The 26986-nt window shown below is 32.2% G+C and overlaps 2 protein-coding genes and 1 long non-coding RNA gene across 8 annotated transcripts in view; 2 read left to right on the forward strand and 1 right to left on the reverse strand.

Annotated features, from left to right (window-relative positions):
- Positions 1–26986, forward strand: part of LOC103312579 (uncharacterized) — a 127641-nt gene that overhangs the window by 29737 nt on the left and 70918 nt on the right. The gene's annotated exons all lie outside the window — the stretch shown is intronic.
- LOC655933 (visual system homeobox protein) overlaps positions 72–26986 on the reverse strand; it is a 70838-nt gene continuing 43923 nt past the window's right edge. For 3 of the 6 annotated variants that reach the window (XM_008193521.3, XM_015979109.2, XM_015979110.2), the window contains exons 5-6: positions 7807–7981; positions 72–3948 (exon numbers count right to left, since the gene is read on the reverse strand). In XM_008193521.3, coding sequence (XP_008191743.1) covers positions 3533–3948; positions 7807–7981 — 591 coding nt within the window. In that variant the 3' untranslated portion in view covers positions 72–3532. Of the gene's footprint in view, positions 3949–4188; positions 4222–7806; positions 7982–26986 lie in introns of all 6 variants that reach the window. The other 3 variants (XM_015979108.2, XM_015979107.2, XR_010335286.1) reach the window with 2 other exon arrangements.
- LOC135267141 (uncharacterized) lies at positions 13490–14439 on the forward strand. The gene is made up of 2 exons (XR_010335459.1): positions 13490–13620; positions 13673–14439. It is a non-coding gene; the product is annotated as an uncharacterized LOC135267141 (long non-coding RNA).

Here is a 26986-nt window from a genome sequence, read left to right on the forward strand (position 1 = left end):
CAATAATTAAAATAAATTAAACTACGAATTTTAGAAAGTTGAGTTGGAACTGGGTAATAAAAGTCCGCGGAGAGGTTTAATTTTTTATTGAGTTTATATATACTTTAGTATTACACATAATTTTACTTACAATATTTAAAAACATTGCATTTTACTATACATAGTCGGTAATTATCTACATGAGCCCTAGCTCATCTAACGCTATATTTATAACACCTTGCACTTTTCTTCAATACAGTAAGTACGATGATTCGGTAATATAATTAAGTACATTAAAAAATTTGGAACAATGACCATCCTTGTTCGTTAGATTAGGTTTGTCTCCATGTACACTATTATATAACCATCGGATATTTATAGAAAACTATTTCCATTTGGCATAGTTTATCGCAATGTACACATTATACAAAAATCATATAAAGTCATTTCAGAAATGCCTAAAATCTAAAATATGTACAAACAGAGTTGCGAGTAGGAACAATTTGTCGACGGTTTTCGACAATTTGTTTCTACCATCACCTGATACAGTTTCTTGTAAATATTGCACTACGAAACAAATCATTTGTCACAAGTTTATATACAGTGAGTCGACTTCGTAGCAAACGTATAAGGGGAACGAACACACGATGACTCATTTCGATGCCTTTACAGATTTGTACATTAGAAAAATCATTTAGAACCGCATGTCGTTGATACAATGCATCTGAAATTTGTTTTCGTCGCATTTTCAAGGCTGGACTGGTCGTTAATGGCAACAATTAACGCTTCCTCACACTTTTCCATTGAAAAAATCGTTGCCGCTAAATTTAGGACTGAGTTGCAAGGGTTTGGCTAAGTTTGTTGTTGCACTAGACACCTGTTAAAAGACCGCTTTCTATTTTCGAATTCGAAAAACAACAAGTCGCCCGAATCTTATAGATTTGGTGGAATTATGCAAACATCTAGCGAGCAAACAGCTAAGCTCGAGCATGTTCACATTTTGTTAGCTATTCAGGTCAGATTAATAATCGCTTTCAGTTCATTTAAATGGCATTCTTTAACAGACATGGCCTAAAACAAATCGAAAATTTCACATTTTAATTATGGTGTAAGTACATAAAGCCGCCGTGATAAGATAATAGAATGCAGATAATGGGAATTATCTTGGACGAACTGTAGCGTCAGCGACTATTAGTCTCAATACATGAACGTCCAGATGCCTGCAACTTCGAAATGGTAGGATACCCTATTTTTAGACCTTTCTCTACCTGAAGGGGTTTCTGCTCCTTTAGCGCAATAAATGCAACGCTCAAGACAGCACAGCCCAGGTTTATGCACGGAAAATAACACACATCAAGGGAAAAATTATTTATCGAATAATTCTGTGCCGGAAATAAGAGAGAAGCATTTTATTTTTCAGTTATGATAAGGAAATGTACTCAGATAACAGCGTTACAGAGTCCTGTGAACTGTTTGATTCATGCGTGAATAACTAGACATGATTCATAATCACTTTTACACATTGTAAAAAAATATTGAATGTTCAATTTCTCAAACCCACATGAATTTATGAGTTTCAATTTCAAGCGATGAAGCTCGTGCTGTATGCACCCTCCAGACTGAATTTACATCACAATAGAGGAGCACATCTGCAGAAATTAATAAAAGAAGTATTTTATTTAGTTTTAATTTATTCAATCCCATGTAAAAGCATTTTAGGCGTTAATAGCAAAAGTCGATTCTGGTGACTAATTAGAGCATTTCCGCTGGTGTCCTTTTTGTTTAATTAAAGTTTTGTGTCAGTCTGATTTTGAAATGTTTTGTATGCTACAATGGTAATTTAACAGAATAAAATGTTTTCGAAAAATAAATGCGACAATTAATTAATTTAGCCAAAGATTTTTAGAAAAAACTTTTTCAGCTTTTTTGCTCGGGGTTTTCAGGTAAAATTTCAAAGTACTATTAACTTTCTCTTAATTAATGGTAGGACCCTGTGATAGATAAAAATGAGGCGCCTTTATTGCCACAAAAGAGAAAACTAAGACACTATTTTTTATAATTAAAACAAACAGGGTATGGTTTTCTAGTTTTTTCACCTTAAGAAAAATTCAGTTCTTTTGCAAAATTTTATTTCAGCGAACAGAAAAGTTACTACAATGGGTCAAAAAAACACCGAGTGCTGATTTTATTTCGAGCAATTTCGTCAAAAATAAGCTGAAAAAAATCACTAAAAATACAAAAATTGCTCTAAGTTTCAGGAGTTTACGTACGTTTTTGGGCAAAACTATTTTTTTCTGAATACGACCAGTAACGCAAGAGATTATTTCACAAAAATTCGTCAAAAATAACTGAAACAATTACCAAGCTTTTTAGCTACGATGTCAAAGTTCGTAATTTTTGTGTTTTGAGGTGGAAATTAATTTTTTTTATAAAATATTTTTAAACGAAGCTGAAAAAACTGAAAACTGAACTGAAAGTAACATTTTTTGGCTATTTCCGGACGTTTTACCTAGGTTTTAACATGTTTTTTGTGAAGTTTTTCCAGAAATTTCATTAAACCGAAAAACTGCAAAACTGGAGCGAAAATTCAGTTAGTTTTAATAATAGTAAGTAATAGAAACTAATTTTTTTCAGAAATGTTGTTAAAACGAAATAAATTCGATCAAAAATCATGATATTTGTTTCTTTTCCTAGCGTTATAGTGCCTTTTTTTAACAAAAACGAAATATTAAAAAGTAGGACGCAAAAAATTATATTTCTTTCAATTTTTTTGTGTCCATTCTAACGTTACTGTATACTTTTCTATTGAGAAAAAAAATGGTCAAATCTAGCTAATTTTTTTTCTTTTGTCTTAATTGTTGAAGTTTGTTTTAACATTCTTTCTTTTTACAAGTTATTATTATTTGTTAGTTTGGCGCCATTTTTCTCTGTGTACCTGAAAAAAAAAATAAAGAAACGATAGAAAATAATATCTAAGATAATTCAAAAAGGGAAATTTTTAAATTCTTTGCCAATGTAATATGCAATAAACATAGGACCGGTTTATAGAAAGCTCTGTTAAAATTTAATTCGTTGTTAGAAGTTAAAACGTGAATGGACCAACCAAATTGCTTTAATTTGGTCTCGTGATCAGTTAATCACGCATTTAGCGTATTAAGTTAATGACGCTTTTACAAATCGTTTCGATATATTTTTTTGGAAATATCGAAAAGTGTAATTAATTTATTAGTGATACTGAGAGAAATAAGTTTAGTTCAAATTTTATTTTTTATTAATAATTTTTTGGCCCGAATTGAGTGATTATTGTCATTACGAATAATAACACTGATTGTAATAAAATGCTTCTCTGCCCTTCTCCGCTAGCCATCCTCTCACAAGCCATTAAAAATAAATAATCGTCTTAAAAATAAGTCATTAATTCACAACCATCGATGCATGAGTAAGTGTAACTTCGTTTACACGCAATAAAAATTCGTTTGATGAAAAATCGCTCGTTTCAATTTCCCCTCAGCCACGTCAACTAGTCTCTCAATTGCGTATCCTCACTCCTCTGTCAAAAAATACTAGGACTAGTCTCTGCATTGACCACCTCCTGGTGATGTAAATTATTGGCGTTGGCGTCACTAGACCTCACCTGCATCATAAGATTATGATTGAGCAATTTGGCGCTGTGCTCCTGAGCTTTAGCCCGCAAACAGGCAATGGAGTTGTTTCTGAAGGCTTCCGGATCGTCTTGATAGGGTGGTGGTTGTGTTGTTGCTAAAGCGACGTGTTGTTGCTGTTGATCGTCGTCTCCACCGGAAACGGTGTGACCGGGAGGTGGCTGCTGCTGTTGTTGAGTTTGTTGGCTTGAGGTGGCGCTGGTATCACTTGCTTCCGTTCGCATGGAAGTCGTTTCTTCATGGTCGCTGTTGGTGCAGTCTTGGTCTTTCAGGTGCTGGGCGGCTTCCAAGGATTTTCGGTGCATTCCTGGAAGGGGCAGGGGGTTAGAAACGGCGCTGGGGCGTTTTTAGCAATGCGATTGGGATTATTTTTTACCAAAAGAATATAATATTAATAAACTTTCTACCCTTTTTGTTCGTTTCGTTTTGTTTTTAATACTTTCATGCAAGTTTTTACACGTAAAACTGTCTTGGTTGATAAAAAAAGGCGTAATTTACAATTTTAATTGAATTTGGAAAAAGCAAGTGTTTAATTTGTAATAAATACCTGAATCTAGAATGTCTCTCTTTCTTCTCAACTCTGGAAAAGAAAGAGATCATTGTACAGTATGTGTTATAAATTTATAATACTAATAGTAGGTATACATACCTAATATACTTAAAAAACATGTGTCAATTAAGTTTATTATTTTAAAATATCGAAAGTTTTTTTGCCTATACAAGCTAATTAACAGCGTTAATGAATTATGTTTTAAACCTCAAAGTTTTATGTTTTTGAAGAAAATTTTCTGTGAGGATAATGTTCCAAAATACATTTTTAATTTTTGAAACTTTAAAATACCTCATCTGGCTATTTTGCATTTTTTGAGTTAAGTCGGATTATAAACATCTGATTTATCTGTAAGAGAACTTAGACAATTGTAACCTACTGACAAATTTCAAGTCAAAAAGTTTACGATTTCATGTAGAAATAAAACTGAAAAGTAACAAAATGGGCAATAGAAAAGCCTCAACGTATTAAGATTTGATCTGTTTCAAATATTAAACTAATTTTTCTATTCTTTTTCGCCAATTTGGTGTTTATTTATTATTTGCTAATAAGGTTTTTTATAAAGATTTGTTTGTGTTAAACATTTGATAAATAAATTTTGTTTTGAATTGCTTTGAAGTTTTCTTGAAAAAAGTTTTGGGTATATTTCAGTTTTTGAATATTTTTTTATAAATATTTTGCTTATTGTATCGCGTATTTGTAATTTTTATCCGAACTCTAGCTATGCTTGTAACATGAGCTTTAAAAAAACTTTGATTAAAGCTTGCCATTTAGCTAAAAGTTGGAACTACTACAGACATCTGGACTATTGATTAGAAAAGTGGACAATGTTGACTATTGATCGTGATAAACTTTTTTAATGAAAGAATTATCTCTTTGCAACAAGCTTTGATAAAAGTGTTTTCGAATTATTTTTCTAACTACTCGTTTTTTCAGTTGTTTTTTGGATTTTTTTAATCTTATAGGATGAAAAATATCAAAACTTTCAAACATTTATAAATAGTTTAACATGCATTTAAACCTTCTGAGCAGAGGAATTTAAACATTGCTGTGGAATTTTTAATCTTCCCTTATTATCCTTTGCATTTCTTTATAGGTATACACAAATTATTTTTATTATAACTATTAAAACATTAAAGATTGAAATCTAGTTTAAATTCTGTTTTACCTGATTGACATTTTTTTAAACTCTATTTCCATTTTTTTTAGAAATCTTCATTGGCTATATAATCCTACTAGAAATTTTGCAATTTCGTATCCATTTTTCCAGCTTCTGTATCTAGAATTTTTCTCAAAATTTTCTGTACTTACTATAATGAAGAATGTAAGAGTAATATAGTACACGTATTTTTAGTAACATTTTTAATTTATTTTTATTAATCTGCTCATTACTTACTTAAGAAAGGATACGAAAACATGACCAAACTGTATTGCTATACGACCTAATAACACAAACTATTAGAAATAAAAAAGGATTTACCCAAGGTACGAGTATTTCATTAGAATTTATTTATTTTTCCTATTTTACTATTTTTGAAGATAATATTACACCTGTAATAAAGTTGCACTTGTTAGTCAATTTAGTTTTAATTTACAATGGATTATAAGAATCTTAGAAATAAATAACGCATTCTTTCTTTTACAAAAGTATGAACACCTGCAACCTGCAACGGTTTTTATGTGGCAGAAGTTATAATTAAAGTGAAATCGATACGGTATAATTCATTACAATAAATAAAAATATAATACGGTGATCTTTACCTACTTAAAAAAATATCAATTATTAAACAGTTTTATCGATTCAGGTATTTTATTACACTAGACAGACTTTCTTGTTGTAAGTTTTTCTATTTTCTTGTTCTTACAATTCACAAATTATTTGTTTGGTGAATTATCCTTTTTGAAAGTCAATAACTTAAATTTTCACAATAAAGACTTTCAGTTACCCACATACCCAATCTTTCTCCTCTATTTCGAAACAATAGTTTCGTAAATTAATTGTTTGTTTAGCAACAAAAAATAAATATCAACTGTGTACCTAATTACAATGTGTAAAGCTGGAAATAGGAATAGTGGGTGCCCATTGAGAAATGCATCATTGCTACTTTCCAGAATTTAACGTTTGGCGTTTTATGTTTGTTAGAAAGCGTACAAGCGAAGCTTTGTAACGTTGTTCCAAGGCTAGATAACTGGGACATTCACTCATCTAGGAGTACACTCCGGAGCAATTAAAATTAGCAATGCTGCAGTGCTTGCTAACGACATCATGCGGACGATTCGTCAACTTTTGCCAATGGAAATTTATGTAGGACTTCTTGTTTCATTTATTTCATGTACTGTTATGATTATGTTTTGTCAAGAAACGGTAATTAATGTCAAGAAAGGATGATTTCTAAAGACCTGGCATCAGAATACCTAGTTGAATTAATATTGTGGTAAAGGAGCAACGCCTTAAATCTTGTTCTTGATATTTATTTACTCAGGAATTGCGCTCGGAATTGTATTGTTAACACACTTGTCGTCTACAATGCAATTATTGTTCTCGTGATAGCTTTATCTTTAACTTTTGTTGGATCGAACTGGAATTCTTTATTACCATCAAATCTATTTTAGTTGAAATTATCATTTCTGAATACATTGTTATTTTTTTTTAGTACGAATACAAGCAAATGACAACGTAATAATAAAAGCACTGTCCTTTTTACTTTTATTGGACGGTTTTTAATAGTTTTGCATTTTGCAAGATTTTTTAACTGCCTAACAACTACAAAAACACGTTTCTTATTCATTAAAATTGATTTTTGATTCAAATCTTTATTACATTCTAGTACAAGAGGAGTAAAGTGCTAATAAAAAAGCTCAAAAAAAACATTCAGCGTTTTCAAAAAAACATAATATTATGTTTTAAATCGGCAATGAAACCGTTATGATTTGTTCTTAGGAAATATTCGAAGAATATCTTTTATGTAAAGTTCTGTTATTGCTTTGGCTACTAATAAATAAGTATAATAATAGTATCATTTTCTTTTTATTTGCATGAAAAACGGACGGTCAGCTGTTCAAGCTATTGAAATTTTACCTCATTTTGTAACAACTTAATGTTTATTTTTAAACAAAAAGGTTTCTATGAAAGTGTTCTTTGTTATAATTTTTTATTGCACTAATTTTCTGTAAGTATATTGTGCTTAAATCAAATTTTATTGGAATTTTTTCTAATGAATAGCAATTTTATAGGGAAAAAGATTTTTTAAACAATGTTAACATTTCCGCAAACTCTATTGTGAAATAAAATTTAAGTGAAAACAATGTTATGAGAACATTTTTTGTAGGAAGAAGAAAAGAAACTTTTATCCTAGTTTTTACTTATTGTTTAAAAACAAATACGTAATGTTAATAATATTTTCGTAGTGATAACTTGGATCATATTGAAGAGATTCATTTCCAGCCATTTTCCGATTCTACTTGCTTGAAATAGTTAAAATAATTACGTTTTCTAAATGCAAGAGTAATTTATTTTGTAAAAATATTTTTATATTCTTTAGTAATTCCCCCAAAAGCAAGTGCTAAACCTGTTATCTAACACAAAAAATGTGAAAAAAGACATACAGTCATTACCTAACAGCCAGGGCGCGACACATTCATTTTCTTTGGCGCTTTTTAGAATTGTTTCAGGTAAAGGTAGCGAATGCCGAACCATAGCCCCATATAGGCCATATTCGGCCATGATGGTGCTCCTCCCCCAACATTTTTCAGTTTTTCTCCATTTCGCCCTCCTGTTCTGAAACCACACCTGAAAAACAACACAAAATAAACGTAACAAATTGTTATAATTTTTGAATAAAAAATCGTTTTTTTTTTGCATTTTTTGAGTATTCAAGCGCATTTATGAGTTAGAAACTCAGTTTTTTCGCAAAAGTTTGCTAATGGGGGCTGAAACATTATTAAAGAAAGTCGAAAGTCTATTATTTTGTTACATTATCCTGAAAATTAGCAATTAATTTGAAAAAAATATTAAACAAAAAATTTGTTTATAAGAAATTTAATTCTCTACAATTTTTTTCTTGTATTTTTAACCGTATATGCAGCACAAATTTTAAATTTTAGTTGTCAGTTTTTCTCATTCTGTTAAGAGTACAAAGCTCAACATTTCTGCATTTTTTTCCAAGTTTCTAGTGAATTGGTTGGATCTAAATTAATTTAAAACAATTTGGCGTCTAGACGGTCTAACGCTCAAAGCGCCCTCATTTTTACTCCGCCGCACTATTTTTTTGGGTACAGAAAATCCTCCGAAATCGCCTCCTAAGTTATAGTCCTCCGTAGACTCGATATACTTGGCTCGGTTTTCAGCGAAATTTTGCGTAATAAAAAATTTAAGTACAGATATGTGCACTAACAATAAATCTGGCAATTTTTTGAGCCGGTTTTGGGTCGGTTTAACCCGTAATATAATTTCGGTATCGGAGGCAAACAATGAATATCGCCGGGAAATGGGAGAAATCAAATATCCTGATAGGATCCCGACTAATCCCACATTGATTCGCTCGCAATGCGGCTGTAATGAGCTGTTAGCGATCGAATCAATCACTTGAGGATTCCTCGTTGAATAATATTCGGACTTGGGCTTTTTCGAGCAAATTAATTTAATGGCGAAAGGAGGGAAAGGTTAAGAATAACGTCGGTGCCTAATTTTCGTCAAAGTCAAACGTAACGAAGTAAATTATCAATTAGAACATCCAAAGTTTGAAGAGAAAAATGTAAACGAATTATCAAGTTAAATATAGGTAGGTGTGCGAAACGGCAGTCTGCGCGAGTTGGGCGCCGAACGCTTCTATACAACAAGTTAATTTCTAATTTAATTTGTTAATTAATTCTGTAACGTGGCACGGCGGGGGCTAATCGGTTTCATTGTGCTCGGAATTACACATTTTCGACTCACTCGATATATCTCCACTCCTGTTTAGATTCGCCCGCCCCCTTTTACCCTCTGTTATTGACATTTATTTCATTGTGCTCGGATTTTGTTGTCTGTCACTAATTATAATTCTATTCACGTTTTATTTTCGATTAATTATTTCGTTCGTGCATTTGCGCCACCAGATTTAAATAATTTGTTGGTCGAAAACTTTGTTTCCATACCGGTAATTTCATACACGGTTTGCCATTATTATTGTTATCGGGAAATTCGAAATAAAATTATTTTCGGTTTGCAACAATGTGCCGCTGCTCACTCGAGTAATCATAACTTCGAAAGAGACAGGTTTGAAAAATTATTTCTGCACTCGAATGCTTTTCCTGCTTTTATTGTCTTATCGATCTCGAAACTTTTACCGAATTACGACAAATTTAAACTACTAAACGTGTGTTAACAAGAGAGCCTTGAATTCAGGATGTGGTGGCTCAAGGAAAAGGCCATCAATTAGAATGCTACGGTTTAATAAGCGACGCTTATTTACTGAAACATGTAGCCATCTATTAGAAAAATGAGGAAAATATTTAGAAAAGAAGTAATGGAGTAATTTGTTCAAAAGTGGAATGTTTTCTAATTTCGGAATTGTATTTAGATATGATAAGATAAAATTATTATAACGCAACATAAATATTTAATTTTATGCTTTCTGTACACGATGTTTAAGCATTAGTAATGCTGCATTTATCAAACGGATATTTTGATTTAACGAGTTACTAAATACAAACGAGTAGGTTCGTTTATCGCCACGAGGTTCTGCAAATAGCTGTTCATTACTAAATAATTATTGGTAAAATGGCTTGATACAAAAGCAATATTTTTGAATTTAGTCACTTTTAGAGCAAAATTTTTTACCAAAAAATTACCGTAGCAGTTAAACCAAATGTAAAGTAATTAGATATTTAGAAAAAATTATTCTTGATTTTTTTTTAAATTACTTGATAATGTACTATATAGTTTTTTTTAAATAAAGGTTTGTTTTTGTTAAACATTTGATAAATTTTCTTTGAATAGCGCTGAAGTTTTCTTGAAAAAAGTTTTGAGTATAATTTTAGGCTTATTTTCATTTTTTGAAGATTTTTTATGCGTATTTTGCTTAAATTTTAAGCTTATTCCGTCATTTTTGTGCCAAAAAGTCTGAACTTTAAGTATCACGTTTCATATTACGAAAATTTATCTGTACTGGAATGTAAAGATTTAAACACAAAATAATTTTTTTGTTGAAAATGAAAAACTGTTTATTATTTCCCAATATTTCCCGGTATTGTAGAACTAATTTAAGGATATTTATTGCAACATTTAATTTATTTTGAACAGCAAAATTTTTTTTTATAAAAAAATAATAAAAGAATTTTTTCATTAATTTATAATTAAATAATATCTAGTACCTATTATTTGATATTCATGCATTTTGTTTTTTCAAATCATTTAAAAATACCCTCTCAAAAAATACGAATATGATACACAATTCATTAATTAAAAATTTTATTAACAAAAAATGTTTTATTACAGTAATTTTTAGTTTAATGTTTTTATTTTAATACCAAAATTTATTTAGATTGGTTTAAATATAATTTCGGAATTGTTTCTTTACACATTTCCTGCTGAAGCGACTTAGAGGGTCATGTATTCACGTCGGTATAGCGGTTGCCTATAGTCATTCCTGTATTTTCTGTATTTGGCTTCTCCCTAACAATTCATCCCTATCTAAAGACTTGTATTAAACCACAAATTAAAAATAAATTAATGTTTGATAAAAAAACAAGTTTTAAATTGTTATAATTTGTCATATTTATTTGAAAAACTCCCAGAAATGAAAAGGGTTAGATCAAACATTATGCTGTTCTTTGTTTTCTAAGAACCTTTTTTGTTCAAGAATTTGACATAAATATTACCTACCTACGTCAGAAACATACTTTTTTCCAAAAAAAAAAAAATATTGAGAGAAATCGTGCTTTATACAAAGTTTGTATACAGAGATTATTTTGAAAAATGTTGTTTTTCCAAGTTTTTGTTCGTATTTGTGGTTATATTTAAAACACTGTCGTGTATTTATTGGAGAATTTTTTGGTGTAAAATAAATTAACACAGCTTTCTGTTTTACGTTTTATTATGGTAGCATAAAAAAAATTCGTTTTAGTTAATAAAAGTAGTAAGAACATATTGACAATAACACGAATTGTTTCTTATCTCGGGTGTTATGCCCAATTATAACGATTTTGTTACACGTCATTTTTCATTATTATGTTCTGGTTGTTTGCTGGAGTGATGAAAAGCTGTGGACAATCAAATGTTGCGATATTTTGTTGGGTCGGGATTACATTAAGTCACAAAGCGTATTAATATATTTGTGGCAGCGCCATATTTTAGTCAGTTAGAAAGTTTTCGGATGAAATTGCGTGGAAAAGAAACACCATAAACATTGAATAAGTGAATGATGATTGAGGGTAATGGTGGAGAGTGGAGCCGCCCGAAACCAGCGACTCTTTTGCGGAAAATACAGAAATAATCTAATTTATGGAGTCAGGGTGGCCGATATTTCATCCCACTTTCAAATAATCTCTTGAATGACTCTCGAAAAAATCGTTACAGTGATCGAATTGACGAGGCACTTCCCTTGAGACAGGTGTCATGTATTTCCGGTGGTTTAATTGAAAACAGCAAATAAAATTATACAACTATTATGTTATTACGTGTCCAGAAATAATGAAATACAAGGTGCTAATTGGACGTTGTCTCGCTTGTAAGATCGAAAATGGCGTAGCCGCCCCCCGGATTTTCGGCCTTAGTGTTGCCACCACTGACAGCTCATTGTATTAAAATCATCCAGTCATCGTGAGGCCTTTTTACCGTACTCGTTCAATATTCGTCCATTTTTCTCCGTTCGACGTTCTGCTTAGTAATTTCAGCGGCTGAGATATGAATGAATTTTACTTTTCATTATACGATCCTCAAATAAGCGGTTATTTTGTTTGCGCTGTAAGCAACAAACGTAGCCGTTTGCCCATGAATGAAAAACTGAAATAATCAACTATAATTTCATTCGCTCCAAACGATTCGAGTTAATTAATTCGGGAAAGTTTGCATCAGCGCTGGAACAACACCATAAAAACGAATTAAACTTAATGCGCCATTTATATACAGTTCAAGACATAATGTCTTATTTTGGCGTCTTGAAACACTACTTTATATGAAAACGAGTGGAAAAAATTGGCGCTCGTCTCCGAAACGAGAACATTAGCATTTACTGCCATTGCTTGCACAATTTCCGATAATGTCTCTCATAAAATTAACAACTGAAAATAACGAAGGGAAAATGTGAGAAGAGGTGGAAATGCCCGGTTTTATAACATAATTTGAGGGTCTTATCATGGCCAAGTATTGGTTTACATATTGTTAGCTACTCGTGTAACACAATATTTGCCATCGTCTATACTTCAAAAGCTAAGTGTCTATTAGTAACAGCTACTTCTTCTAACAAGTGTGCTTTTCCCACAGATATCGCTTATATGCAAACACAAACTATATAAAATAATATATTTTAATACGGGCTGGTTTTCACAATGTTTACCCAATTACCGAACACCTTCAGGTGTGCTGAAGTGATCAATTCGTCTTTATTTATTCATGTTTTGGACGCCTTAGCTCTTTTTTGCTACTTTTTAGTTTTTCTACAGCGAATTTTGAGTTCGATGTTTTATTTTTTTGCAGCTTGGAGTACTAGATTTTCTAACACGTAGTTTTATTACCAGTTATTTTCATTCATTAGTTCATTGTGCGTGGTTTTGTTGTTATCTTCTGATAACAATACACACGGTGCAACCGCTGAATGTGTTGGTTTTCAAGCGTGTCGTGTGCAAAATTGAACTTTCTAGAATTCCATAATAATTATTGGTGTCTCGACATTTTGGTTTTACATTAAAAAGATAAAAGTTTTTTCAGTCATTAATAAAAAAAAATTCACAAATTTTAAACACCTTTACTGTAAATTAATGTAAATAAATAAGGATAAAAATTCTGGGAGAGTTTATTGTTTTAATAATTAATTTAGCCACCAACATTATAGCACGTAATTAATTTACAAATATTTGATATTTTATTCCTTTGGCACACAATGTACCCAAATAATAATATTTATAAATTTTTACACGCTCTCGCACTTTTAACGAGCATTATGCTTTATTACAAACTATAATGAGCAGTTTTTTTGTATTTTTTTTAATTTCGAATTTATTGAAATTAAATTTTCGACGAAAATTTCACCTAATTAGCACAATTTCTTGGCCTGAGTCATAAAATTTGTTGAACAATTAGCTACTACGTCATGTTGCACTCAGTTTGCACACGGTACGAAAGTAATGTATAAAGTGAATCGTGCGGGATCGGTTCAAACAGATCCAACGACGACATCTACAGAAGCAAAGCTAAACCAACCAACAACTTGTAAGAAGCTCCAAAAAACGGTAAGTTTTTTTAAAATTTATTATTTAAATTTTTAAACATTATTTACAATAGTTGAAAAACATTATGGAACAAAAAGACGCAAAATCCTGCTGTAAACAGCAATCCTGCTGCCCTAACTGCAAATGTTGCAAAGACCAACAATGCGCTTCGACTGATTGCTGCAAAAAGACTGGCAATTGTCAGAATTGCAGCTGCTGTGCTAAAAATCAGTGTTGCCAGGAAGGTTCCTGCAAGGCAGGAAAATGTTCCTGCTGTAGCTGCTGTTGCGCTGGATGCAAATCAGGAAAGGAATGTTGCAAAACAGGCGAGTGTTGCAAAGATGGAAAATGTTCCTGCTGTGGGGAAAGAAAGGATTGTTGCAAGACCGGGAAATGTTCCTGCTGCAACTGCTGTTGCGCTGGTTGTAAAACAGGGAAGGAATGTTGCAAAACAGGCGAGTGTTGCAAGGACGGTAAATGTTCCTGCTGCGGGGAAGGGAAACAATGTTGCAAGACCGGGAAATGTTCCTGCTGCAGCTGCTGTTGCGCTGGGTGCAAATCAGGAAAGGAATGTTGCAAGACAGGGGAATGTTGCAAGGATGGGAAATGTTCCTGCTGTGGTTGCGCCTGCAAGGATGGGAAGTGTGCCGGTTGTAAAACTGGGAAGGATTGTTGCAAAAGTGGGGAATGCTGCAAAGGTGGGAAGTGTTCCTGCTGCAAATAGATGGTTTCACTAACTACTAATGTCTTCACCGTTTTTGAAAAAATTTATAATTATGTAATGTTATACTCGTAACTAATATTGGATTATGATGTTATGAAATAAATATATACTCTGCACTTTTTGGCTTTATTTCACTTTATTCCATTTTTCCCTATATATCGAAGTTATTAACTTATAAAAAAATACGAGCATAAATGCGAAGTTGGACTTTAGAGCAGTATGAAAAATCACGTAATTACGTCGAAAATTACATTGATGTATCTTCTTTTTCCCTAAAAAACTCACTTATATGCGAAAATTTCTTTACAATAAGTCGAGAAATTTTTAGTGAAAGATATTTATTTACGTATTTGAGACTTAACACTGGCGGTATTTTTGTTAGATTTAATAATGTTTAAGTTAAAAATACACAATTCTCGCGAAATTTTGCTCAATCTATTTGCTTTTGAGTAAGAAACTCACTTTTTTTCTAAATTACGCAAATTATACGCACTTTAGATCACCTGACGACTCGCCACGGCTCGGCATTTAGAAAATCTTCTTATTTTTATTTATAGTAGTAATATCTATTTCTATTTTTACAGTAAATAAATTGAAGTGTAGAGTACTGATTGGAAATTTAGGCGAGTTTATTTTCGATAAGTGGTTCAACAATGGCCCGAATTAATGTTTCGAAATGTTACCGAAATTTTTGCTGACAGCCTCACAAGTCTAATCGGCATTCGCAAAAAATGATTGACAACAATATCAACATTAAATGCGTGAAATATTGAACAAAATGGCCCAACAATGCGAGAGTGATCAACAAAGATTTCGTTCATTGAAATTCTAAGTTTAAATAAACGTTTATACGATCTTTTGTATCGAAATGTTGCATCAGCGAGGCACCTTGAACAGGAGAAATAAGTTATGCGGCCCATCTGTTTGGTCAATTTCGAATAATCATCTGGCATTTATTCGAGTAAATTGCCGGGATAAGTAAATATTGAGCGTATGAAAACATTTGTTGAAGTTCATCGACTGTAGATTAGTCATGTTTATCTTGCATCTAGTCGTAGGAGTAAATTTTTTAATCGCATCATGTCAAGTCGAACGAGTGCACAAATCGCCAAAGAACGAAAGGCTATTTGTAATGATTATATTTGCATAATTACATTAAGTTGGCTGGGATCGCGTGCGCCGCGCCGCGCCGCCGCGACGATTGATGGACGCTTTATGAAGAATAGCTTGTGTGAAAATGGAATGGCTTTTAATCCAATAATTGTCTCGGTAATGTAGCAGAGGGTGAACGATTGATTGATATCGTCGGTGCCTTATCGAGACTTGACCGCATTTTTCAGAAATCACTGCAACAATATTTTAAGAGCAAACATATATTGGCGTTTTAGAGACTCGCCTCGCCCAACCCTCATAAGTAGATAACAAGTATCATTATAAAGCGGTACAAGCTATGACAATAAAATATGAGGTGTTAATCTTTCTAAAATGTTCTAGTGGCAAACTGACTGACACTTGAATGCATCCACTGATGAGAACACAAGGAGGCTTTGAAATGTGAACGGTTAACAATGGTTTGGAACATCTGAAGATCGCAGCCCACGATGATTTGACTGTTTGTGGCTCGGACTCGCTACCGAGCCACATCGGGTTATTATTATTAGTAGAGGCAGTCAGCGGACGATAAATACAGTTATTTAACGCCTATTTCGGGCAATTTACACACAAATTACACGCTTACAAATTGGGATTGTTTTTAAATCAACTAGGCACCGATTTGACGCCTCGATTGTTTATTATACACTCGCCGACGAAATTATACCCGGATTAGCAAATAAATAAAACTGCAATCTCAAAAATGACCGATTTTTACACTTATTTTACAAAATTACATTACTATACAGCATGGAATAGAAAAATTTACCAACTGCCTAGACTACTAAGTGGCGGCCTTAAATGATATATTCTCATCAACAAACCGAACTAACAAGTGTTTTTTTTTTAAATAACATAAAATCTCTATATCTCTAAAAAGATAAATCTATAAGTCATCTCCAGTGAAAATCTCTAAGTTTATACAGTCACGATCAAAAGGAATGACACCCCTATGTTACGGTCTATGTGTGAATTTGTCTAATAGTTTATAAACTAACTGGATATGTTGTAAAATAACAGTTTCTTAAAGTTTTCGACTTGAAAGGTTTTGGCCAGGCTTTTGTCTATGTGGCTGGCTGATAGGGGTGTCATTCTTTTTTAACGTGACTGTACGAGTGTACGTATACGATTGTAAAAAATTTGTTGCTTCAAAACTGTAAAGTTTACTTTGTTTTTTTTGAAAAAAAAATTGTGAAATAATTTTGTTTCTGGCTGAAAAATTAAGAACGAAACATAAAGGCACACTAAATTTGAAGACTGTTGAACTGATGTTGGACAAAATTTGCAAAACCTTTGTGTTTTAAGTTAAAACAGGGCTGAAACGTTTTCAAAAGGGAACAAACTTGTGTTTTTTTACTCTATTTTTTTTAATTTTGTAAAATGTGCGAATTTCTGACTGAAAGATGCATTGAAACCTTAAAAAAGTTCAAAAATAGTGCAATGCTGAGTTTAATTTAGTAGTTTTTGAGCAAAAATGCTTGAAAAACAACAAAAATTTGACGACAGGTGAAATAGTTTATATTATTTTTGACTAAAAAATATAAAAAAATACACAATTTTGGTAATTTTTTGAAAGTTTTATAATAAAATTTGCCAAAAATGTGCAAAAAATTATAAAAAGAGTAAAAACATCATTTTCAAATTGCATGAGGTTTGATTTTTTATTCAGAATTTTTCGAAATATATGAATTTCAATCTGAAAAATTAACGTACATACTTGGAAAATTTTGTTGTTTTTTGATAAAATTTGTGTTTTTTTACTGAATTTTTTTGATTTCGAATTTTGCGAAATTTCTGACTGAAAAATGTCCTGAAACCTTAAAAAAGCTCAAAAATAGTGCAATTCTGAGCTTAATTTAGTAGTTTTTGAACAAAAACGCTTGAAAAATGGCAAAAATTTGACGATAGTTTTTATTATTTTTGATTAAAAAATATAAAAAATACACAATTTTGTTAATTTTTATTGAAAATCTATGATGAAATTTGTAAAAAATGTTGGTGTTCTGAGGCAAAAACGTGCAGAAAATCATAAAAAGGGTAAAAATAACATGTTAAAATCAAGGTTTTTATTCAGAATTTTTCGAAATATGCAGATCTCAAGCTGAAAAATCAACTTACATGCTTAGAAAATTACAAAACAATGTATATTTTGATGAAATTTGGTGAAAAATTAGAGTATCAGCTTAAAACAGTGCGAAAACGCTAGAAAAAAATGTTTATTTAAACTTAATTTGCTGTGTTTTTTGACTTAATTTAGCGACTTATGTACTGATTTGTGCCAAATATTTGCGTTTTGGGCTAATTACAGATTGTAATATTGATTTAAATAAAAAAATTGGTTAAAATACGATCACTTTCTTCTTCAATTAAAAAAAAATTGGAGCCAACTGACTTGACTGTCATTCCGAGAATGAACTTATTTGAACTGCAAAAAAAACTTATTTAGAGAATGGCAATTGAGTGTTTGCAAATTTTTGTCTTTTTACCATATTTTACAAGATTTTCAGGAAAAAATACTAACTTAAACATGTATTACAGTACTACCGAAACCTCGATATCTCGAATTTTTTGTGGTTTAGAGGCTCTACTGTATTATTTTCTGGTCATCCGAAAAGCTCCACTCTGTTTCACTTTGTAAACCGGCGAGGCAAATAGCGAAAAAGCGTCATTAAGAGGATTAGGGATTATCGTATGTTTGCGTTAGGAACTAGCATCTATCAGGCAGAGTAGCAGAAGCGTATTTTACAATTATTGTGTAATGATACCGCAAAGTAATTGGACGTTGTTTGAACACGCGCCTCTACGGTTCGTTAGTTTAACAGATCTGGGAGACGCAAGCGTGTTTTCGGACCGTTTTACACTGTTTCAAGGCGACAAACACGTGCCCATACACGTGCCCATTGTGCAATCGGTGAATTATAGCGTTATAATAACAACAGGGACGGCGGCGGAGGCGTCGCGATCCTGATTATGAATTATGTGTTTAACATTCATTATCTGATGAGTTTGTTCAATCACCAAGGGATTCCTAACAAATTTTTATTAATTTATTAATCTATTATGCTTCAATATTTCAGTAATCGTGTGATTTCGAGAGTTGTTTATTAAATTACGGTTTAATAATGTGTCAGGTCTCACGAGACATTCGATCATAATCCATTTGAATGGAAAAAACGCGGGATAATAGCCGGCAAATATGACATGAGAACGCGTCTCATTTCGGAATTACACACGCGTGCCACATTCCCCACATATACCACCTGCAGAGTGGCTACATGTCCAAAAAAGGGGCTGTTTCATTGTGTAATAAAACAGACATAATCACAACTCAACTTGCATTCGCTTATTCAAATTAAATTTCTCAGGATGAAATTATTTATGTTTAGGTTGCAGTGGACAATCGTTTGATTGTTTAAATTTCCATTATTATTTCTTTTAAGTCAGAAACTCCCACACTTTAACCTTTTGAGTGGATGACTTTCGGAATTTCTGTTCACAGGCAATTCTGCATCCAAATCGTATAATTGCCAGCGTGTGTTTATTTTGACTTGCACTTTTTTGTTGGGTTTTGAAGGAGTTGTTAAATAACGAGCACTGAGACGGGGTAATTATGGAAGGAGCTAATTATCGCATGTTTAAAAAGTGGCACTTCAAATCACCTAATTTTACGAAATTTTTCAATTAAAAAGTGTTATCACTGATTCATTTCGCCGACAAAATTTTCAAAATACCTTTACTCTAGAAGTCTCAAGGTATACAAAATAAGTGAAGATTTTTTTACACACATTAAATGAGACACTAGTAAAACATATTGTAGCAACTTTTTCTTTGTACACCATAAAATTTTACAACAAATAATGGTGTTTAAGATAAGCATAAGATGTTTTGACAAAGGTGACCCGAAAATATTTACGATACCGATCGGTTCGTCTGAAAGACTACAGCCTGTCTGCAATAAATCATAATAAAAATTTAATGGTGTACAAAGAAAACGTTGCCACAGTAAGTGTTTAACATAATTAGATACTTGATTAAAAAATAAGCTGTGTAAAGGAGAATTGTAAGAGTAATTAATAGTTATGCTTATTTTTGTAAACATAAATAGACAGAGCTTTTAATTCTAACTTTATTTAAGTTTGCAATACTCAGAGTTATTTAAGGTTTTTGGTTCATTTAAAAAGCTCAGTTTATCAAAATAAATAGGATATTCAACATTGATTTCAGATTTTAGCACTGTATTGCTGCCTGTTGTTTTTGAATTGAAAAAATGTACAAAAAATTGTTTGTTTGGGTATAGCTTTTGGGAGCTTTAATATTTAATTTTAATATTTAATGAAAAAAATCTCACAAGTTTATGGTTTGGCTATTTAGTCATCGAACGCCTGAGTCATCTCTCTTATGTTTATAACTAATAAAGTCAGATATTCGTTTAGTATTGATCACGTTCCTCTGATGTATGATAATGGCATTGGCGTGCTGATAACTGCAACTTTGTAAATTTAATTAGGACTAACGATAGTAAGTTTAGTTTTTTATTTGGTGAAAGTCTTTTTGAACGAAATTATTGCAATAATGTTTCGGGTCCAGTTTTTCGGCAGAGTGTCGCAGTTAGTCTGAAATATGCGGTCAAGGATAATAGCCAAACTACCCGCAACCATTTAAATCGTGACAATTGCAGTAATAAGCTAAAATTACTCTCAAACGTCCGAAATTTCTAAACTCTGGCCCGCTGACGAGCCACCGCTGTCCGGCAGTCATCCTGGAGGTATTCCAGGCTCGCGAGTAGGGTGCAAAGCCAGTCTTAATTGACTAATTCCTCGCATAATGGGTAATTGCTATGCCAGTGATGTATTGCCTTGCTTCGCCCGAACCTCCCATTATATTCCCGAAAGCCGAGTTATTATTATTATCATTCTGCATTGTAATTTGCCACTTTCAAGACCGATCAATATATCCAGCATCGGTCATAAACATGCCGAATAATTGACTAATGCCCTAATGCGCCCTGGTAGATTAACCGGTGCTTGGGCATCGACCAGTGGCAGACTGGCGGTGGCTGAGTGGGATTTGGGCCAAAAAATGACTGGGAGAGCGAAGTGAATGCACGCTAAGAATGTCCTGCAAGCGGAAGGGTTGCAGGAATTGTGCACAACAGACGCTGTTAATCCTGCTTGGACTTTAAGCCGATCAACACGTCATTGAGTGAACTACTAATCTCAAGACGATTTGCCGAATTGGTCCAAGATTGGATTGGATAAGTACGAGAGGATGGCGATCATAATTTCATTTGGATACGGACGCACTATTCGGTTAGGGCAGAGATAAGGACAAGGTCTTAGGTTCAACCCGGACACAAAGAATCCATGTAATTGCTCCGAAAACGATGAGTTAATAAATAAAATGGACCTAGAATTGATTTGATTTAAAATTTTCAATTTTTTGACTGAAAATTATAATTTTGTCTTACCTTACCTTCACAGTATTGAAAAAAAATATTTTTCTTAACTTACTCTAACAAAGTTTTATGGACTTTTATATGTGTTTACAACGCTCTGGAGTTGTTACAAGTATAAAAAAAAATTATTTGTTTAATTTTTTGATGTTTGATTTTTCCAATTTCGTCGCGAGTTTGGTCGATTTTGGGTACCCGGAAAATTTATGGAGCAATAACTCCGGAACTATTAGAGATGACCCTATAAAGTTTACTATCGTTGGAAAGCTCTTTGAATTATCTATTTTTTTTAAAAAAAATTTTTGTTCTCCGACTAATAGTTTTTGAGCAAATTGCAGATAAATGCAAAAATTGGTAAAATTTTAAAAAATTCATAACTAAAAAACTATTGGGAATTTGGCAATTTTTTCGATGCCAATCGATTCCCCGGATCATTTTGCATAGATATGGATCAAAACAGTTCCACTTTTTCGAATAGTTTAGTCGTAATTGGGAAAATAAAAAAAATTAAAAAAAAGTTAACACCCCCCCCTTAAAATCGGTCAATTTTAAAAGTGTTTCAAAATCAAATGAAACCTATTCTATCTTATAGATTTTGATGTGCTCTTTCCGATGGAAAAAAGCGTTTTCTCCTAGCTCTTTTAGTTTGGCCGTAATCGGCGTTTGAAAATTGAAAAATTTTTTGCGAGATATTGCCTTGAGTCCTATGCCATTTTGTAGAGTTTTTTATTCCGGTTGTCCTCGATTTTTCCGTTTCTCGATAACTCTAATAGTTTCGCCGTAATTGGCGGTTGAAAATTGAAAAAAAGTGAAAATGGAAACCTTTTTTTGCGTTTTTCTCGGAAACTGTAAGAGTTAGAGCAACGAACAAAAAACCATCTGATAGCGCTTAATTTTCTCTATTTTTTCGATTAAACCCGGAGCCGCTCCGGGCAACGGTTCCGGCTACAGAGGCGATCAAAGTTTTTCACTAAAAAAATTCATAGAAAAAAAACTAAAAGTCGTAGAGCATTGCGGTTTGTTCGATTGAATTCTACGGCTCCTTTTACATATTATATCAATTTTTCACAAGAATTAAAAATTTAAAATTTTTTGCCTAAATTTAGGGTAGCCATTTGTCATAGTGGAAAATTTTATCCAACAAAAAAATTCATAACTCAAAAACTAAAAGTCGTAGAGCAATGCGGTTTGTTCCATTGAATTCAGCGGCTCATTTTCTGTATTATACGAACTTTTCATGAGATTTAAAAAAATGATTTTTTTTGCTAAAATTTTCTTAATAGTAACACAACACCTTCAAGAAAGTGAAAAAAATTTTTTTTTTTAAATCCGTTCTATCATACTTTTTCGTATTTATATATGCCTTTACAACTCTCTAGAGTTGTTAAAAGTCCAAAAAAAGTCCATATGTTCGATTTTTTGATGTTTGATTTTTTCAATTTTCGTCGCGATTTTGGTCGATTTTGGGTACCCGGAACATTTACCGAGCAGTAACTTCGGAATTATTAGAGATAACCCTATAAAGTTTACTATCGTTGGAAAGCTCTTTTAATTATCTATCTTTTTCAAAAAAGATTATTGTTCTCCGTCTAATAGTTTTCGAGAAAATTGCAAATAAATGCAAAAATTGGTAAAATTTTAAAAAATTCATAACTAAAAAACTATTGGGAATTTGGCAATTTTCTTGATGCCAATCGATTCCCCGGATCATTTTGCATAGGTAAGAATCAAAACAGTTCCACTTTTTTGAATAGTTTAGTCGTAATTGGGAAAATAAAAAAAATTAAAAAAAAGTTAACACCCCCCCCTTAAAATCGGTCAATTTTAAAAGTGTCTCAAAATCAAATGAAACCTATTCTATCTTATAGATTTTGATGTGCTCTTTCCGATGGAAAAAAGCGTTTTCTCCTAGCTCTTTTAGTTTGGCCGTAATCGGCGTTTGAAAATTGAAAAATTTTTTGCGAGATATTGCCTTGAGTCCTATGCCATTTTGTAGAGTTTTTTATTCCGGTTGTCCTCGATTTTTCCGTTTCTCGATAACTCTAATAGTTTCGCCGTAATTGGCGGTTGAAAATTGAAAAAAAGTGAAAATGGAAACCTTTTTTTGCGTTTTTCTCGGAAACTGTAAGAGTTAGAGCAACGAACAAAAAACCATCTGATAGCGCTTAATTTTCTCTATTTTTTCGATTAAACCCGGAGCCGCTCCGGGCAACGGTTCCGGCTACAGAGGCGATCAAAGTTTTTCACTAAAAAAATTCATAGAAAAAAAACTAAAAGTCGTAGAGCATTGCGGTTTGTTCGATTGAATTCTACGGCTCATTTTACATATTATATCAATTTTTCACAAGAATTAAAAATTTAAAATTTTTTGCCTAAATTTAGGGTAGCCATTTGTCATAGTGGAAAATTTTATCCAACAAAAAAATTCATAACTCAAAAACTAAAAGTCGTAGAGCAATGCGGTTTGTTCCATTGAATTCAGCGGCTCATTTTCTGTATTATACGAACTTTTCATGAGATTTAAAAAAATGATTTTTTTTGCTAAAATTTTCTGAGTAGTAACACAACACCTTCAAGAAAGTGAAAAAAAATTTTTTTTTAAATCCGTTCTATCATACTTTTTCGTATTTATATATGCCTTTACAACTCTCTAGAGTTGTTAAAAGTCCAAAAAAAGTCCATTTGTTCGATTTTTTGATGTTTGATTTTTTCAATTTTCGTCGCGGTTTTGGTCGATTTTGGGTACCCGGAACATTTACCGAGCAGTAACTTCGGAATTATTAGAGATAACCCTATAAAGTTTACTATCGTTGGAAAGCTCTTTTAATTATCTATCTTTTTCAAAAAAGATTATTGTTCTCCGTCTAATAGTTTTCGAGAAAATTGCAAATAAATGCAAAAATTGGTAAAATTTTAAAAAATTCATAACTAAAAAACTATTGGGAATTTGGCAATTTTCTTGATGCCAATCGATTCCCCGGATCATTTTGCATAGGTATGGATCAAAACAGTTTCACTTTTTTGAATAGTTTAGTCGTAATTGGGAAAATAAAAAAAATTAAAAAAAAGTTAACACCCCCCCCTTAAAATCGGTCAATTTTAAAAGTGTCTCAAAATCAAATGAAACCTATTCTATCTTATAGATTTTGATGTGCTCTTTCCGATGGAAAAAAGCGTTTTCTCCTAGCTCTTTTAGTTTGGCCGTAATCGGCGTTTGAAAATTGAAAAATTTTTTGCGAGATATTGCCTTGAGTCCTATGCCATTTTGTAGAGTTTTTTATTCCGGTTGTCCTCGATTTTTCCGTTTCTCGATAACTCTAATAGTTTCGCCGTAATTGGCGGTTGAAAATTGAAAAAAAGTGAAAATGGAAACATTTTTTTGCGTTTTTCTCGGAAACTGTAAGAGTTAGAGCAACGAACAAAAAACCATCTGATAGCGCTTAATTTTCTCTATTTTTTCGATTAAACCCGGAGCCGCTCCGGGCAACGGTTCCGGCTACAGAGGCGATCAAAGTTTTTCACTAAAAAAATTCATAGAAAAAAAACTAAAAGTCGTAGAGCATTGCGGTTTGTTCGATTGAATTCTACGGCTCCTTTTACATATTATATCAATTTTTCACAAGAATTAAAAATTTAAAATTTTTTGCCTAAATTTAGGGTAGCCATTTGTCATAGTGGAAAATTTTATCCAACAAAAAAATTCATAACTCAAAAACTAAAAGTCGTAGAGCAATGCGGTTTGTTCCATTGAATTCAGCGGCTCATTTTCTGTATTATACGAACTTTTCATGAGATTTAAAAAAATGATTTTTTTTGCTAAAATTTTCTTAATAGTAACACAACACCTTCAAGAAAGTGAAAAAAATTTTTTTTTTTAAATCCGTTCTATCATACTTTTTCGTATTTATATATGCCATTACAACTCTTTAGAGTTGTTAAAAGTCCAAAAAAAGTCCATATGTTCGATTTTTTGATGTTTGATTTTTTCAATTTTCGTCGCGATTTTGGTCGATTTTGGGTACCCGGAACATTTACCGAGCAGTAACTTCGGAATTATTAGAGATAACCCTATAAAGTTTACTATCGTTGGAAAGCTCTTTTAATTATCTATCTTTTTCAAAAAAGATTATTGTTCTCCGTCTAATAGTTTTCGAGAAAATTGCAAATAAATGCAAAAATTGGTAAAATTTTAAAAAATTCATAACTAAAAAACTATTGGGAATTTGGCAATTTTCTTGATGCCAATCGATTCCCCGGATCATTTTGCATAGGTAAGAATCAAAACAGTTCCACTTTTTTGAATAGTTTAGTCGTAATTGGGAAAATAAAAAAAATTAAAAAAAAGTTAACACCCCCCCCTTAAAATCGGTCAATTTTAAAAGTGTCTCAAAATCAAATGAAACCTATTCTATCTTATAGATTTTGATGTGCTCTTTCCGATGGAAAAAAGCGTTTTCTCCTAGCTCTTTTAGTTTGGCCGTAATCGGCGTTTGAAAATTGAAAAATTTTTTGCGAGATATTGCCTTGAGTCCTATGCCATTTTGTAGAGTTTTTTATTCCGGTTGTCCTCGATTTTTCCGTTTCTCGATAACTCTAATAGTTTCGCCGTAATTGGCGGTTGAAAATTGAAAAAAAGTGAAAATGGAAACCTTTTTTTGCGTTTTTCTCGGAAACTGTAAGAGTTAGAGCAACGAACAAAAAACCATCTGATAGCGCTTAATTTTCTCTATTTTTTCGATTAAACCCGGAGCCGCTCCGGGCAACGGTTCCGGCTACAGAGGCGATCAAAGTTTTTCACTAAAAAAATTCATAGAAAAAAAACTAAAAGTCGTAGAGCATTGCGGTTTGTTCGATTGAATTCTACGGCTCATTTTACATATTATATCAATTTTTCACAAGAATTAAAAATTTAAAATTTTTTGCCTAAATTTAGGGTAGCCATTTGTCATAGTGGAAAATTTTACCAACAAAAAAATTCATAACTCAAAAACTAAAAGTCGTAGAGCAATGCGGTTTGTTCCATTGAATTCAGCGGCTCATTTTCTGTATTATACGAACTTTTCATGAGATTTAAAAAAATGATTTTTTTTGCTAAAATTTTCTGAGTAGTAACACAACACCTTCAAGAAAGTGAAAAAAAATTTTTTTTTAAATCCGTTCTATCATACTTTTTCGTATTTATATATGCCTTTACAACTCTCTAGAGTTGTTAAAAGTCCAAAAAAAGTCCATTTGTTCGATTTTTTGATGTTTGATTTTTTCAATTTTCGTCGCGATTTTGGTCGATTTTGGGTACCCGGAACATTTACCGAGCAGTAACTTCGGAATTATTAGAGATAACCCTATAAAGTTTACTATCGTTGGAAAGCTCTTTTAATTATCTATCTTTTTCAAAAAAGATTATTGTTCTCCGTCTAATAGTTTTCGAGAAAATTGCAAATAAATGCAAAAATTGGTAAAATTTTAAAAAATTCATAACTAAAAAACTATTGGGAATTTGGCAATTTTCTTGATGCCAATCGATTCCCCGGATCATTTTGCATAGGTATGGATCAAAACAGTTTCACTTTTTTGAATAGTTTAGTCGTAATTGGGAAAATAAAAAAAATTAAAAAAAAGTTAACACCCCCCCCTTAAAATCGGTCAATTTTAAAAGTGTCTCAAAATCAAATGAAACCTATTCTATCTTATAGATTTTGATGTGCTCTTTCCGATGGAAAAAAGCGTTTTCTCCTAGCTCATTTAGTTTGGCCGTAATCGGCGTTTGAAAATTGAAAAATTTTTTGCGAGATATTGCCTTGAGTCCTATGCCATTTTGTAGAGTTTTTTATTCCGGTTGTCCTCGATTTTTCCGTTTCTCGATAACTCTAATAGTTTCGCCGTAATTGGCGGTTGAAAATTGAAAAAAAGTGAAAATGGAAACCTTTTTTTGCGTTTTTCTCGGAAACTGTAAGAGTTAGAGCAACGAACAAAAAACCATCTGATAGCGCTTAATTTTCTCTATTTTTTCGATTAAACCCGGAGCCGCTCCGGGCAACGGTTCCGGCTACAGAGGCGAT

This window comes from Tribolium castaneum, chromosome 9 (genome assembly GCF_031307605.1).
Source record: "Tribolium castaneum strain GA2 chromosome 9, icTriCast1.1, whole genome shotgun sequence".
Classification (NCBI taxonomy): domain Eukaryota; kingdom Metazoa; phylum Arthropoda; class Insecta; order Coleoptera; family Tenebrionidae; genus Tribolium; species Tribolium castaneum.